The sequence below is a fragment of the Ambystoma mexicanum genome, chromosome 13 (assembly GCF_040938575.1).
Source record: "Ambystoma mexicanum isolate Mex_15411 chromosome 13, UKY_AmexF1_1, whole genome shotgun sequence".
Lineage (NCBI taxonomy): Eukaryota > Metazoa > Chordata > Amphibia > Caudata > Ambystomatidae > Ambystoma > Ambystoma mexicanum.
In genome coordinates this window covers 366,009,441-366,023,131 of record NC_090938.1, presented here as the reverse complement: position 1 = coordinate 366,023,131, position 13,691 = coordinate 366,009,441, and the positions used below count along the sequence as shown (strand labels likewise).

Below are 13,691 nucleotides of genomic sequence, written 5' to 3'. Positions count from 1 at the left end.
CTGCAAAGAACTATAGAGATGAAAAGTCAGTGAGAGAAGATCCATACTGGTGCCGCGTGTGTGACGCTGGTCTACAAAGTTCGAATTGACACTGAGTATTTTGATAAGGTTCCAAATGGGATCGAGGCGGGAAAAGCGTTAAGAAACTGTAAGAATGTCATAGAACAGAGGCCATGCAGGAAGAAAGTTACAGCTGAGAGGGGAGGATCTCATATAGTGGAGTAGGCAGCAGTGGCAAATAAGATCGATCAAGTTGATCATGTGCACGCACATCTTACCTTGTACAAGAGCCGGACATGTAGGCATTGTGATTTGGCAAACGTCGGGCAGGCATGTGTGGCGAGTGCAAGTCCTGGGCAAGGACAGGGAAAAGACAGGATTAGCCCTTAAGCGCGGCCCTTAAATGCACAGACCCGGCTTTGCCTCACGGCTCAGCTGGGCCTCTGCATTTGTTGGGGGCTGCAGCCAATCAGGCTGAAGGGACTAGGGAGGTGCCTTCAGGCAACCAGGCAGCGTGTTCAGCTGCAACAAAGGAAGAAAGCATGGCACACATCTTGGTGTGTCCTCGGTGGCTGTTCCAGCTGATGGTGAATGTAGCAGACGTGGTCCCACGGTGGACTGGGGGACATCCTTCTTGCTGGAGCGAGCAGGGAAAAGACATGCGCAGACCCGGCGTGACGGAAGTGAGATCCCCACAAGTTACTGATTTACACAGAGCCGTTTTCACTACAGGCTGAGACAGAAGGCGTAGTAAGAAGATTCGAGAGGCCTGGGTATTAAAAGGCAGGGCAGAACAATTCTGTTTCTGCACCTTCATTGATGTTAAACCCTGGGGCCAAGGGGGCTTGTTACTAATCGTTCACACACTCCACAACTTAAGTGTCTGGGACCAAATTCATCCCACCAGCAGGCTGCGCCACCAGTCCTTAACTGGACCCTCTTCACATAGGACCACACTTTCGGAATTAGGGCCGTTAACATTTCTAGACCCCACACATCTCGGAGTTGCAAAAGTATCGGTACGTAAGGGCGCTTCGACTCCAAGTTCTTCCCTTGGCGCCAGTAAGCTCCCTTGGCATTTTTTTCCAAAGCACCCACAACTGGGGTATAAGCGCCAGCCTTAATATTAACCAGCCCATGTGAAAACAGAAACTCTTTAGCAGTTGTATGTAATTTAACACTTTAAAAAGTAGAGGCTCCAAAAGCACAGAATTTAACCTAGTTTTGGTCTTCAGACTCTCATATAGTGATACTAAAATACATAAAACTTGGTTTATTTCCACAAGCGAGTGTTCCCAAGGAAGCACCCCCTCCTTGGATGTAATATAGGGGACATCCGATTTCCTTGCTGGTAGAAAAGGAGGAGATGAGGCAATTGAAGAGAGTGAAGAATCAAAGTCTGGAGCATACCTCAGCTCCAAATATGGGAGGGAATCCAAACCACTTTGCTCAATATCACATAAAGACGTTTCAGGGGAGGTGGGGGCTCCCCTCTTAGTCGTGTGGGCAAAGTTAATTTGTTTGGCAATAACCCTGTAGCTGAAGCATTTACTATTGCCCCAACCAGTGAACACTTCGGTGGAAAAAATTAGGTTATTACATTCAGCACAGGTTTAGCTTCCACAAGAGTAGTTTTTCCAACGGGTGCGGGGCATGTTGGCATGTCCTTCCCCTCCTTAACACGGTTGGGAAGGGGTACCCCTCCTCCATTTGTTGAGTGCCAAGTAAAGGAGTCACCAGCGATAGCGGCAAAGGTACGTTGATAGCGGCCAACAGCTCTTTGTCTGTAATGGGAGCGTGATTTAGTTTGGGAGACATAACTCTCCTCCCACTCCTCAGATCATACATCTGCTGAAAACCACACTTAAAGCGGCAATGAAAATTGCACTCCACATGGCAGTCAGAAGGGAAGGCCGGAGAGAGGAAATTCCTACAATGCAGGTCTGGGTCAAGTAGTATTAATGACACTCACCCCTCGTCGAATGGAACTTGCCCGGCTCTACCAACTAAATCACCATTCTTGATTCTTCTCAAAGTGTAAGATGAAGACCAATTAACAGACAGATGTCAGGTTTCCTGCCGAGTGCTGCGCCATCTGCCAAAGACTGCCCAAGAAAAACACCTCTACAAACAACTCTGCAAACGCTCGACGTTCAGTAGGGGTCTTTATAATTGAGGCTCGCCTTCCAACACTTGCATGCAGCAGAATGGCACTGTGGAAAGACTGCACTGCTCCAGACAGCCCAAGACAAACGCCCTATACAAACAACTCCTCGCAATGGACCCTTTCTTCTAATTAGTCTGCAAATATTTTTTCCCCTAAAAGGCACCCTGTACTCACACTAGTTGACCCTCACCCCTGGCTCCCTGGGCACTTGCCCTCTTGGACTCCCTATAGCACTTGTTCATCCCCTGGGGCCCCCTCCCTCCTGCACTTCCCCCTCTCCTGCTCTCCCTTAACCCATCCTCCCTCCGTGACCTACCTGCTCCCCCCTGCACTTTCTGTTACTGCACTTGCACAATCTGAATGTCACAAGGCCTAGTAGGACTGTTATTGTTGTATTATCCTCTGTCCCCCCGCCCCCTTGCCTGTGGCACCTGGAAACACCTTTTGCTGTATAGGTGCCTTACAAACGCTCAAATACATTTTTAAAAAGGCAGATATGGGCAACTGATTTCTGAGATGCCTTTTTTGCCAGTCCCTCAAATTTGTCTTCTACATGCCCATGGTGAGAGTGGCTTCTTGCATGCCTTCAAACGTTAGATGTGACAGAAATTGTGCTTGCCTGTGCATGGTGTCTAGGAGCGCAGTAGAGTCTGAGCAGCTCTTCATGTGAGAGTGAAATGCTGGAAATTGTCCGTACAGGGGAGCCTGCAGGGTGTAGGATGCATGGGTAGATGTTAGTAGAGATAGACCCTGCATCATTTTTCCTGAGGGCACTGCCAACCTTTTTGCCCATTCTGCTACGGACCGCCGATTCCTCGGGAGCAGGGTCGGACTGGCCTATAGGGCAATAGGCACATGGCCGAACCCAAAACGCAAAATGCTGGGGGGGCCTGTTATTTTGGTCAACTGGGACATCTTTTTTGGCCAATGTGGGCCAGTTTGATGAGTCACTTCACTATGTGGCTAATAGTTTTGACCAGTGTTGCTGAATAAATATTCATTAAAATGCACATTTTGCATCACATTTAATCAAAACTCCCCCTTGGGTACTATTCAAACAGTGTCACATCACAAAAGGAATGAATAGCCAATTGCAACTGTGGGCCACTTTTTCAATGGTGCCCAAGACAGTTGTATGGCCCAGTCCGACCCTGCTCTGCTCAGAAGAAACAGAGGGGTGGCCAGGGAAGCTGGTCCGTAAGGCCACCATCTGCAGGGATGATGGCATGGTCCGCAACTACCAGGGCAGAGGTGAAGCTTCCACATGAACCTGGGACTAAAATTCTGTCAGGCTCCCTTCATTCCCTCCAAAACTTGTGAGAAGTAAACCTTTTGTATTGTTCTTGAGATTGGGTTACGGCAGGTTTTTTCTGGTGAATTCCGTGCGCTGAACCAGATGGCCTACCAAACACATCAGCACAGCAAGAAACTTGGAGTAGACCCTGAACACCTGCCATTTATTTGGAAACCAGGCGTCTGAACTTGCACTGACATGCTATACTGATCTGCGGCGCAACCAACTGCCCTCCAGATGTTATGGACCACTACTCCTGTGATCCCCCTCCATTTGCTATGCTGAGTAGGGCTTCCAGGAGTTGTAGTCGAAAAAACACCTGAAGAGCCAAAAGGGAATAGGGAGCACACTGGCTGATAAACCCCCTGGAAATATGATGTTATTATAAAACCATGTTTTTATGCCAGTTGGTGCCAAAGTCATTCCACTTCATGGATCTGTGACCAACAGGTGTTGCTAAAGTTCAACTCAGAGGTCCGCATATTTTCGACCTTGGAAATAAGAAAGGCTGAATTTGTTCTGTCCAGGCTCACCACGGTCACTCGTAGGTTCCGCACAGATCTCCTCTACAAATTCCAAACCCACTGAGACATCACACTTTATTGAAATATTGTTGAGTAATTTGTATATTGTTGAGAGTGCCCTGCAATGTAGCTTCTGCCACATAATGTCGTAGAAAAGGTCCGACGGCTGTTGGATTCCCTCTGCCAGAACGCCGTATTTTTACCAAGTGGACACACCCATAGTAGAATGAAATCAGTTACCATCCATTGGCTTCAGTTGAGGGCCATCCTCTCCATCATAGCCGCCGCTGGATTTGTAGGCAGTGGAGTGCCTGCCTTGGGGTGGAAAGCCTTGCTCCGATTGGGCCCCTCTTCCATCAAAGGCTCAACCAGGCGAGCCGGCCCACCTCCCAAGGCCCGATTCCAAGGCCCCTGTATGTACCTGTCTGGGCTAAGGAGGGCCTGAAGGGCCCCCTAGCCCGCCTCAAACTATGTCTCAGCTTCCAGACGAATTACTACTTCCCTATGTTATTGTATTCATGGACATCTATGCACCCTGCAGATCTGTAAGTGAGTTAGGGCTGAACTCCTCCACTAACCTCTCCGGAACCTTTTACTGTGCCTTGACATTCTACCTTCCTTCCCGCTACTAACCCACATCTTCTTTCACTGCATTCTGACTCCTTTTTAAAAAAACGATTTTAGGTGTGTTTACTTTTTCATCTGTGAACCATTGCATTGTGCTTCCTTTTTTTTAAAAAAAAAACGAGTTTAGGTGTGTTCTGTGAACCTCTTGCTGTTGTAATTCTATTTCTTTCTGGTTTGCATTAATGCCTTTGTGACTACTTCTACTAGACTACTTGGTGAGTTTATATAGAACTGTGATGTTCACAAAAAAGACAACTTGAGTGCAAACCCTGGACTTCCTATCACAGACACCTATGTCAGCGCTTCCTCTAGAGAGGTTTTCACTGATATCCTCTTATATGTCCCCTCTCCAGATCTATGCACCCCCATCTCATCTCCACTCTCCTTCCTCATCCTCTACCATTAACAGTGGCACCAAGTGGGAAGTCCTCTTGCCCGGCTTCTCATCCTCATGTTGCTTCGTTAATGTCTATCACACAGGCACTATCCTAGTTCAGGGTCCACAACCCAACCTGCCTTCTCTCATTAACTTCCTTCCTTCTTCTGCATTTACCCCTTCTACTCTCTCCCTCCTCTGACTGGTGTACCACACCCCTCTACACTACTGCAGAAAACCTTCAAAGGCACAGACCTCCTCCACCTGGCAACTTTTAAAGCCAGCTCAGCCACCAACAAACAAACACACCACTGACATCTGCCTCCTTTTTGAAGACATTGACCTCGACTTTCTCGTTTCTACCGAGACATGGTTCAATGCCAGCTCAGTCACTGCTTTTGACTCCCCCCTCCCTCACGGCTTCAAGATCATATACAAGCCTCGATCTCACTGCACTGGCAGGGGGGGGGGTTGCCTTAATCTTCCCTGAGTTGGTTGCTGCTTCCATCTTACCCGGCCAGCTCTAGTCTTCCTTTCAGTGCCTGGTTTGCAAGTTGGTCATCTCTCCCATCTCTACCGTGACCATTGCTACCATTTACCAGCCTCCAGGCACCACCACCCTGTTTCTCTCTGAATGGGCTGGTTTCTGCTCTTCCTTACTTTCATTCACCTCCAACCCCCTACTCCAGGGTAATTTCAACATCCAGCTGGTCTCCCCTGGCTTTGCATCCATCCTCTTCACTGACCTCTGTACCTCGCTTTCCCTCTCCATTCTCCCTTCTGGGCCAACCCACTCAGTTCGAAACACTTTGGACACGCTCATACACTCGGACCTCTCTCCCCACCCCCAACTAGTCACCTCTCTCTCCTTGTCAGACCCTTCTCTCCTCCCACCTGGGCCCCTTTGGCCCTCTGACCGCCCCCTAAAATCCCTGCCAACCTAGTTTGCTAACATCCGCCTGATGAAATTAGAGTCAGCTGCTGCCTTCACTTTCACCTTCATATCCCCTCACCCTCCTACCTCTGACTCTGCCCTCAGCAACCTTCACCTTTCCATCACCAATACTCTTGACATTCTTGCCCCAGTCATGACGATCCGCCTGAAACCTGCTTCTAAGCGTAACACCTGGTACAACTCTGAACTTGCGGTCCTGAAACGAAAGTGCAGGGTGGCTGAAAGGAAGTGGCAAACCTCAGGCTCATGTGCATCCAACAACACAGATTAACTTTTCAAGATCTGCAGGAACTAGCCAACCCTTCTGCAGTCTCCTCCTCTCCTTCTCCTTTGCAGGCCCTCACAACCCATTCCACAACCCCTTATCTCCCTTGGCCCCCCACCATCCTCCTTCCTCCGTCTCCTCTTTCTCCCGTCACACCTGAAGAAGTTACCAGAGTTGTCTGCTCCATGAAGGTCTCTTTTAAAGAGGTTTCCCCTTATTCATCCAGGACCATCACATATAACATTGGCTCTCTTGCCCCTGCACTCGCTGCTTTCTGCAATCACTCTTTTGACACTGGACCTTTCTACCTTAAGCACTCCCTTGTGCGCCCACTCCTTAAAAAACCTTCAGCAGACTCTACGTGTCCTGTCAACTTCCGCCCTATTTCCATCACCCCTTTCCTGGGGAATCTGCTGGAGAAGATGACATTGCCCCAACTCAACTCACACACCAAACTTGTTGGTGGTCTCAACAACCATAGGCCTGGATTCCGAGCATCCAGGGGCACGGAAACTGCTCTTCTGAACACCCGTGAAAAACTGTTCGCATCTCTGGACTCCAACTCCTCAGCTGTCCTCATCCTTCTCGATCTCTCCTCTGCCTTTGACACAGTCAACTATTCCAACATCATACAAAGGCTACACAATACCCTTGGTATCTCTGAATGAGCACTGAACTGGCTGACATCCTTCCTTACTGACCGCTCTTCCCAAGTCATCCTGGACACCTTCTCACCTATTTCCTTCTCCACCTGTGGTGTCCCCCAGTTTTCTATCCTCTCTCCTGGGCTCTTTAACATCTACCTTGCTCTGCTTGCACGCCTCATCCCCTCCAACTTCCACTGTTACGCAGACGACACACAGCTCTTTTTCAAACTTACTGCTGACCCTCTTGCACCCTCCATCATCCCTGATTGCCTATCTGCCATCCAGTCCTGGTGCACCTCCAACATTCTCTGCCTCAACCCCTCTAAAACTGAGATCCTTCACATTGGGACCCCTGCTCCCTCCTTCTTCCCTTCACTCTGGCCTTCCTCCTTGTGTTCTCCCTCTGCTCCTTCTTCCGAAGCCAAAAACCTTGGAGTCATCTTCGACTCCTCTCTCTCCTTCCTCTCTCACACTCAGGACATTGCCAAGAAGTCTCACTTTCAGCTCTTCCTTCTCAAAGGAATTCTCCCTTTACTCACTTCCACAGGAAGGCTCAATGTTACCCGAGCCCCTGTTCTCTCTAGGTTTGACTATTGCAATAGCCTCCTCCTGAATCTACCATCTTCCACTCTGCAACCCCTCCAGCTAATACAGAATAGGGCAGCACTGGCCTTAAGCCCAGGCACCGCGTCTCACCTGCCCTAAAAAGTCTTCACTGGCTCCCGGTTGCTGCACGGATTAAATTCAAATCCATCTGCATCATCCACAAGGCTGTCTGGGTCCGAGGACCACACTATGTTCAACCTTATCTTGCTAAATACTCTCTCTCTAGACCACTACATTGCTCTGGCACCAACTCTTTGTGCGTAAAGCGTTTTGCTAAACAGAGGGTAGGTAGTTGTTTGCTTTCGTCAGCTGGTTCCTTCCTATGGAACAGCCTCCCCCTCCCCTTGCCATTTGAATGGGACTTTCTTAAATTCAGTAAGCTTCTTAACACTTTCCACTTGACCTCCTCCTTCCCTTCCACTCTCCTCTGCTAATCCCACAGATGCTGCAAGTGGTGTTTGTTTATTCACTTCTAATGCGCACCAAACCCATAGGTAACAGGGCGCAGCAATAAGATAATGCAAAGCTTACAAAGTTACACATTTGTACAGGTTACAATATAGTGGTATCCTGGGCCTTTATGCATTCTCGGGGCCCCTGACCTCCAACACCCAATCGGCCGTGCTCCTGTCTACCCTTAGCACTTGCAGTGGCACACCCTCTGCCCTAGAGGGTCGCACTTACACCTAGTGGCTCTGGCCAAGTAGCACTCAAGAATTAAAGCACTTCATCTGTGGCACACCCATGAGCTTGTACTCCCCAGCACTTACCCCCTCCGTCCTCTTCCTTGCTGCACTTGCACGTTCTGAATACTCACACATACATGCCAACCCTCTCGATTTAGGTGGGAGACGCCCGATTTTTCGGTGAAAAATATTGCTACTTTTCACGGTCTCCCACCTAAAATAACTTTAGCCCGAATGCATTCCTATGGGGAAATGTGTGCCTCCCGATTTCCGTGGAAATCTCCCTCCCAGGTGCATCTGAATGTTGGCATGTATGCTCACAGGACATAGTAGGTTTGTCCTTTTTCCTCCCACTGCTTTTAAATAGTGTGTTTCGTAATGTGTTTCACTCCCTTCACCCTGTGGGCGCTTTGAAACAGTGTTTTACTTGCTGTAGCCTAACAAGCAAACAATAAATAAATTAATAAACATATCACAAGACTGGATTTTTAAATAATGGAAGATGCACGTGTTAAAAAGATGCACACCGTTAATTCTTCGTCACTATTTTTTCTAAACACCTTTAGGTAGAAGAGGAATAGGGCACATTAGAGATTGAAAGAAAGGTGAGGCCAAGAGACCCTCTGAGGGTTTCGCGTAGCCATAAACAGACACCCCCAATTTTCCTCCACTAGACAGCAGCTAACCGCAGGTGGCGGGAGTTCGATATTTCTGGGTTATTTCCCGATACACTGATGCTTGGGCAGGGGCATATTTAACAATTTCATAAACACATATATGACCCGTACTGTTGTGTGGTCCCTACCAATTCAGACAACAAGAGGTTACATCTGTGGGTTTTAAAATAAAAAAAAGGCACCACACAGACGTGGCTCTCAACCACAGCACACTGTTCGTTAGTTTTGATATTTGATAAACCAGTAATGCGTATGACGGCCGGTGGGAAGAGGAATCTGGTATTGGACAGCCCCGCCCCTCAGCCGCCCTCATCTCCACAACCCCGGCTTCCGTACCTTGCTGCAGCATGGCGTCCATGTCACCGCCTTTTCCGGGCCTCCCAGCGGCGGCTACTCAGTTGCCAGTTTTCGCCGTGGGCCTGCTGCTGCTGCCGCCGCCGCCGCGTAGCACCCCAGTCAGTTCCGCTTGATTCTCCTAAGGTCCGCTCTTTTGCAGCCGGTGCTGAAAGAAAAGTCAGAAGAACCGCGACGCTGCGACGAAACTGTCAGAGATCAATGAACGTAGCGTCATTAAATCCATCCTGACTGCTGAGGTGGGGGGCGCTCGTCTGCCCACCGAAAACACCTCAGGACGCGGTCTTTTGGCCCAGATAACGTCATCGGTGTCATGCCGTTGAGGTGCGCTCGCGAAGCGTGCATGAGCCCCCTCTCTCGTGCCCTTGTATTATCGATCCTGGGTCTCCGGAAGGGCAGAGCCTCGTTTTTGGGTAAACAACCTTCCGTCGAGACATTAAACCCTATTTGTCGGTTGAAAGTCGGCCTCGGAGTTCTCCAGGAGTCGGTCATATGTTCATAATAGTGTGCCCGTTTATAGAGCGCACGTTGCTGTACTCACCACTTAATGTGAGCCTTTGCGACCAATATCTGCATTTTTCATTATTTCCAATTCCACCTCGGAACCGGACGGTAAAAGCTAAATTCGTTACTGAGCAGGCTTAGTGGCACAGAGCAATGAGCAGAAATCCGGCCCAAGGACCAACGTGGACCCATGTGGATTATATGGGCCACTTTATTCTCCGTTTTATGTGGTTACTCATGTGGCCGTCAAGGTGTTTTAGACTTCAACTCCCGTCAGCTTTAGGCAGCATACAGGATCACGGGCGTTGCAATCCCGAACATCTGGAGTGCCACATAATGAGACGTTTAATTCAAGACTACTGGCGTAACGGGTTTTAAAATGCACTATTTCCCCAAAAACTTTCACAACGAATGCAGTGTGTCATGACAACTCACACATTGCAATTCGTCACTGAAGCTCATAGTTGAATACCTACTGAATGGTTGCCAGATACAAATAAGTATTGCCATTTTATTTATTGGCAAGACTTATTTGTATCTGTCAACCATTCAGAAGGTATTCAACTCTGAGCTACAGTACCAACACAACGACATTTGAACCAGCCAACACACCTGACATGCAACTCTCCTGCTAGGCCTTCATTGTCCCTATCACTGCACCCCCCCCCCCTTCCAATCCCCGGTTCCATTTCATCGCCTGCCTGTTCTTCCCCGGGCTTTTTAACGTGCACATTCCATCGAATGTGCTCATCGGTTTTTTTTTTTTGGGAGGGTACCCCCCCAAACACTTATCTGCCCTTCTGCCCTTTCCCACCCCCACTAAAAAAGTCAATGAGCACATTCCATGGAATGTACACGTTAAAAAGCCTGGGGATGAACAGGCAGGCGATGAAATGACGTTGTACCCAATCCCCACGGTATAACTTTCTGATGCTTCCCATTATGGTTCACATTGGGTGTGTAACAGGTGTGTGGGCTCTTATGTCCATATGTTCGGGGCGAGCGTGCGGATGACCATGCCCCTATGGAATTGGTCGTAGGCAATACAGAACAGGATGCGTTGCAAGGAATCTTTCCATATTTTTTATGTGAACTTCTGCTAACCTGCGCTCCCGCCCCACACCCTCTCCTTTCTTTTTTTCTGCCCTTATCCCTTCCGGGTTTATCTGTGTGTGTCTTACATATTCCGATTTGACACGTTTTTCCCCTCTTACCTTTGCTTCGTATCTCTTTTTCTTTTAGCTGTCACAGGTTTTGTGTTATCCGCCGGGCTCCACTGCTTGTGATTACTGGAACTGAAGATGTATGTGTCCTGCATGCCCGTGACCAATCTGGTTGCCCTGGTTTATGCATAGCGTTGTACTAAACAACTAAATTTGCTTGTAATGGGGACCGGGAGATGGCTGATTGAGATTTGCACCTTTTGTAAGCGTCCAATAATAGATGTTTTAAAAAATTAGTTTTTAAATTGCATTGGTACGTGTGACATCACTGTAAAATGAAGGGAATTAAACCGTGTGATCTCACCTATGATCGCTCGGGTCTCAGTATGTAGTGTCTACAAAAAGGGCTGCTTGAGGGCAATCTGAGTACAATTACAGCAGTGTGAAATTTGCTGTGGTGCCTTATACAACTTTAACATGCTGCTGTGAGGCATTGCCATCTGGCAAGGATGTAAAAGCCCTGTTTTTTTTAGTAATAAATAAAATTATGCAGGTAATTCCATCTCTGAAAGGGTTATCTGCTTATCAGAATCCCCTTTCATCAGCTCCATGCCAAAAGCATAGTGCATACCTGTGCCCTGCTGCATCAGTATCCTGATCTGCAGCACTTTCTCTGCCAGTGACACTGGCGCGGTTTATTATGCGGACACACTCAACTCGTTTACTGCCAATGAATGAGGCACACAATAAATCAATGATTTTGATTCGGTTCAGTTTGGTAAGGCCTCCAACCCGTCCCACACTCAACCCCAACAAATACCCCGTGCCACAATGGACTAGGAAACAGGTCTGTTTGTATTAAGAATATACATTTATTAATTTATTTAAACCAAATTTGACGAATAGACTAACATCAGCCACCAGTGCTGTGGCAACACAAGAACAAAATTGACTTCCGTAAAGGCACCAACGCAGAGATAACACTGAGATATACCGTCAACATTATTTCTTTTTAAATCGCCCACCGATACAGAAAAAGAACAATTCAAGACACACAGTGATGGCTGATTTGGTTAATGTACTTTTCTCCCAGCAACCCCCACCCTCCAAACATCAATTAGACTTGACCCCTCTGAATTAAAAGCCAGTGGCAGAGAGTGGGAACACAGTGGGAACCTCTTTTTGGGATTCTGATCACATATGCAATATAAGGGAAAGAAAAGCAATGGGAACATTTGTTTTGGAATTAATTCTGAAAAAAAATGCACTCTTTGGAAAGGGGATTCAAGGGGAAAAATCGTTTGTTCTACTTGTGACCACAGGTGCAATATGGGGGACAGAAAATAAATGGTAAAATTTGTTATGCCACACCTAAACAGAACAGGCAGATCTTTGTGGTTTTGCTCAGAGCACAGTGGGAACAAGGGGGGCAATTTCGTTTTGCACCCTGCACATGCAATGGCACTCCCAGGCTTCACACTTCTGATTTAAAATGAAGGGGATCAATGGGGAATTTCGTTTTGCACACTCACGTAAAAACAGGGTTTTGGGATTAATTATTTTGCCAAATCTTTGTCCATACCAGCTCTAAACACACTGAGAAGAGCTTGTTGGTTTTGAATGCCAACAAGACCCATCCCGTGATTTCTATAGTGGAATTACTTGATTTACTTTAATTAAATAAGCTACCGATCTACACAGACAAACCAGGACATTTTGTTATGGGGAAATAACTACAGCAATGCTTGAAAAATGCTGGGCCTACACAATCTATGGCTTTGGGGATAGATTTACTTACAGGAGAGGCCTTGGAATGGGCATCAGGGAACAGCAGGGCACCTCTGGGACAGCAATGGTGTCAGTCAAGGATAGTCTCCTCTAAATCCTCCAAGCGGGTCCCAGTCAGCTTCTATGTCTCCTGGTTCCTGTCTCCAATGCAAGATTTGGGCCTCTCTGTTGGGATGTTTCTCGCAAGAGTTCAGCAGCAGGTTGCCTCGGAATTAGTAAAAAAGCCCCTGTTCTAATGCAAACCGGTCTACTTATAGGACAAATGACATCACAAACTTGTCATGATTCCCGCAAAAGGGATTGGTTGATTTTCTCTACCCACCTCCTACCTGTGTGCTAATAGGACAAGGAGTGAGTGAGGACAGCTGTGGGATGAGAAAGCTTTGTCATCCCAATTTGACGGTGGGCTTGGCATGTTTGAAAATCTATCAACATGCAAGTACCCTCATTTTTCACATCTTTACATGTATGAATATATTTTAAAGGACTATATTTTAAGGCAAATCAGATGATGCAAATCTGAAGTCGGTACGCCCTTCCTATGCAGAGATATGTATTTTCTTCATTTTCCTAGGAGCCGTATCTGTGAAAAACATGCCACTTCAGAGTTTTCATGTTACTTTATTTCTTTCACCCCCACACCAACTTTCAATTCTCTCAAAATCAAGGGAACCCCTCCAAATCAATTTTTCACTAGTAACTTTAGTTATGTTTATCACACACAAATCATTTTAGCATATTTCAAAGGGGGTTACTGTCACCTTTAATACAAGTCTGGAATGACTGTTGTGGCATCTACGCTGGAAATACATTGGTGGGCTCCCAACACCAATTAGCCCGTCTACATCATCATCTTATCTCTAATCACACAATACTACAAATCAGTGCGAGATAGCACAGCATAAACAACATAAAACCAGCAAATAAAAACGGAAAAAACTGGACAGCCTGCCTTGCAGTGCTCTCCTTGACTCCAAATTGTTTGTCTGTATCAACACTTGCGAGTTAAACCAAATACTAAATTATGAAACATTAAACATCTATTTATTAATTGTGTT

General features: G+C 47.2%; 1 protein-coding gene across 1 annotated transcript in view; it reads right to left on the bottom strand.

Moving 5' to 3' along the window:
- SALL2 (spalt like transcription factor 2) overlaps positions 1 to 9,567 on the bottom strand; it is a 633,863-nt gene extending 624,296 nt beyond the window's left edge. Inside the window, exon 1 of the mRNA XM_069633885.1 lies at positions 9,161 to 9,567. Within this exon, the coding sequence (XP_069489986.1) occupies positions 9,161 to 9,182 (22 nt within the window). The 5' untranslated portion in view covers positions 9,183 to 9,567. The remainder of the gene's footprint in view (positions 1 to 9,160) is intronic.
- Between the last annotated feature and the right edge of the window lie 4,124 nt (positions 9,568 to 13,691).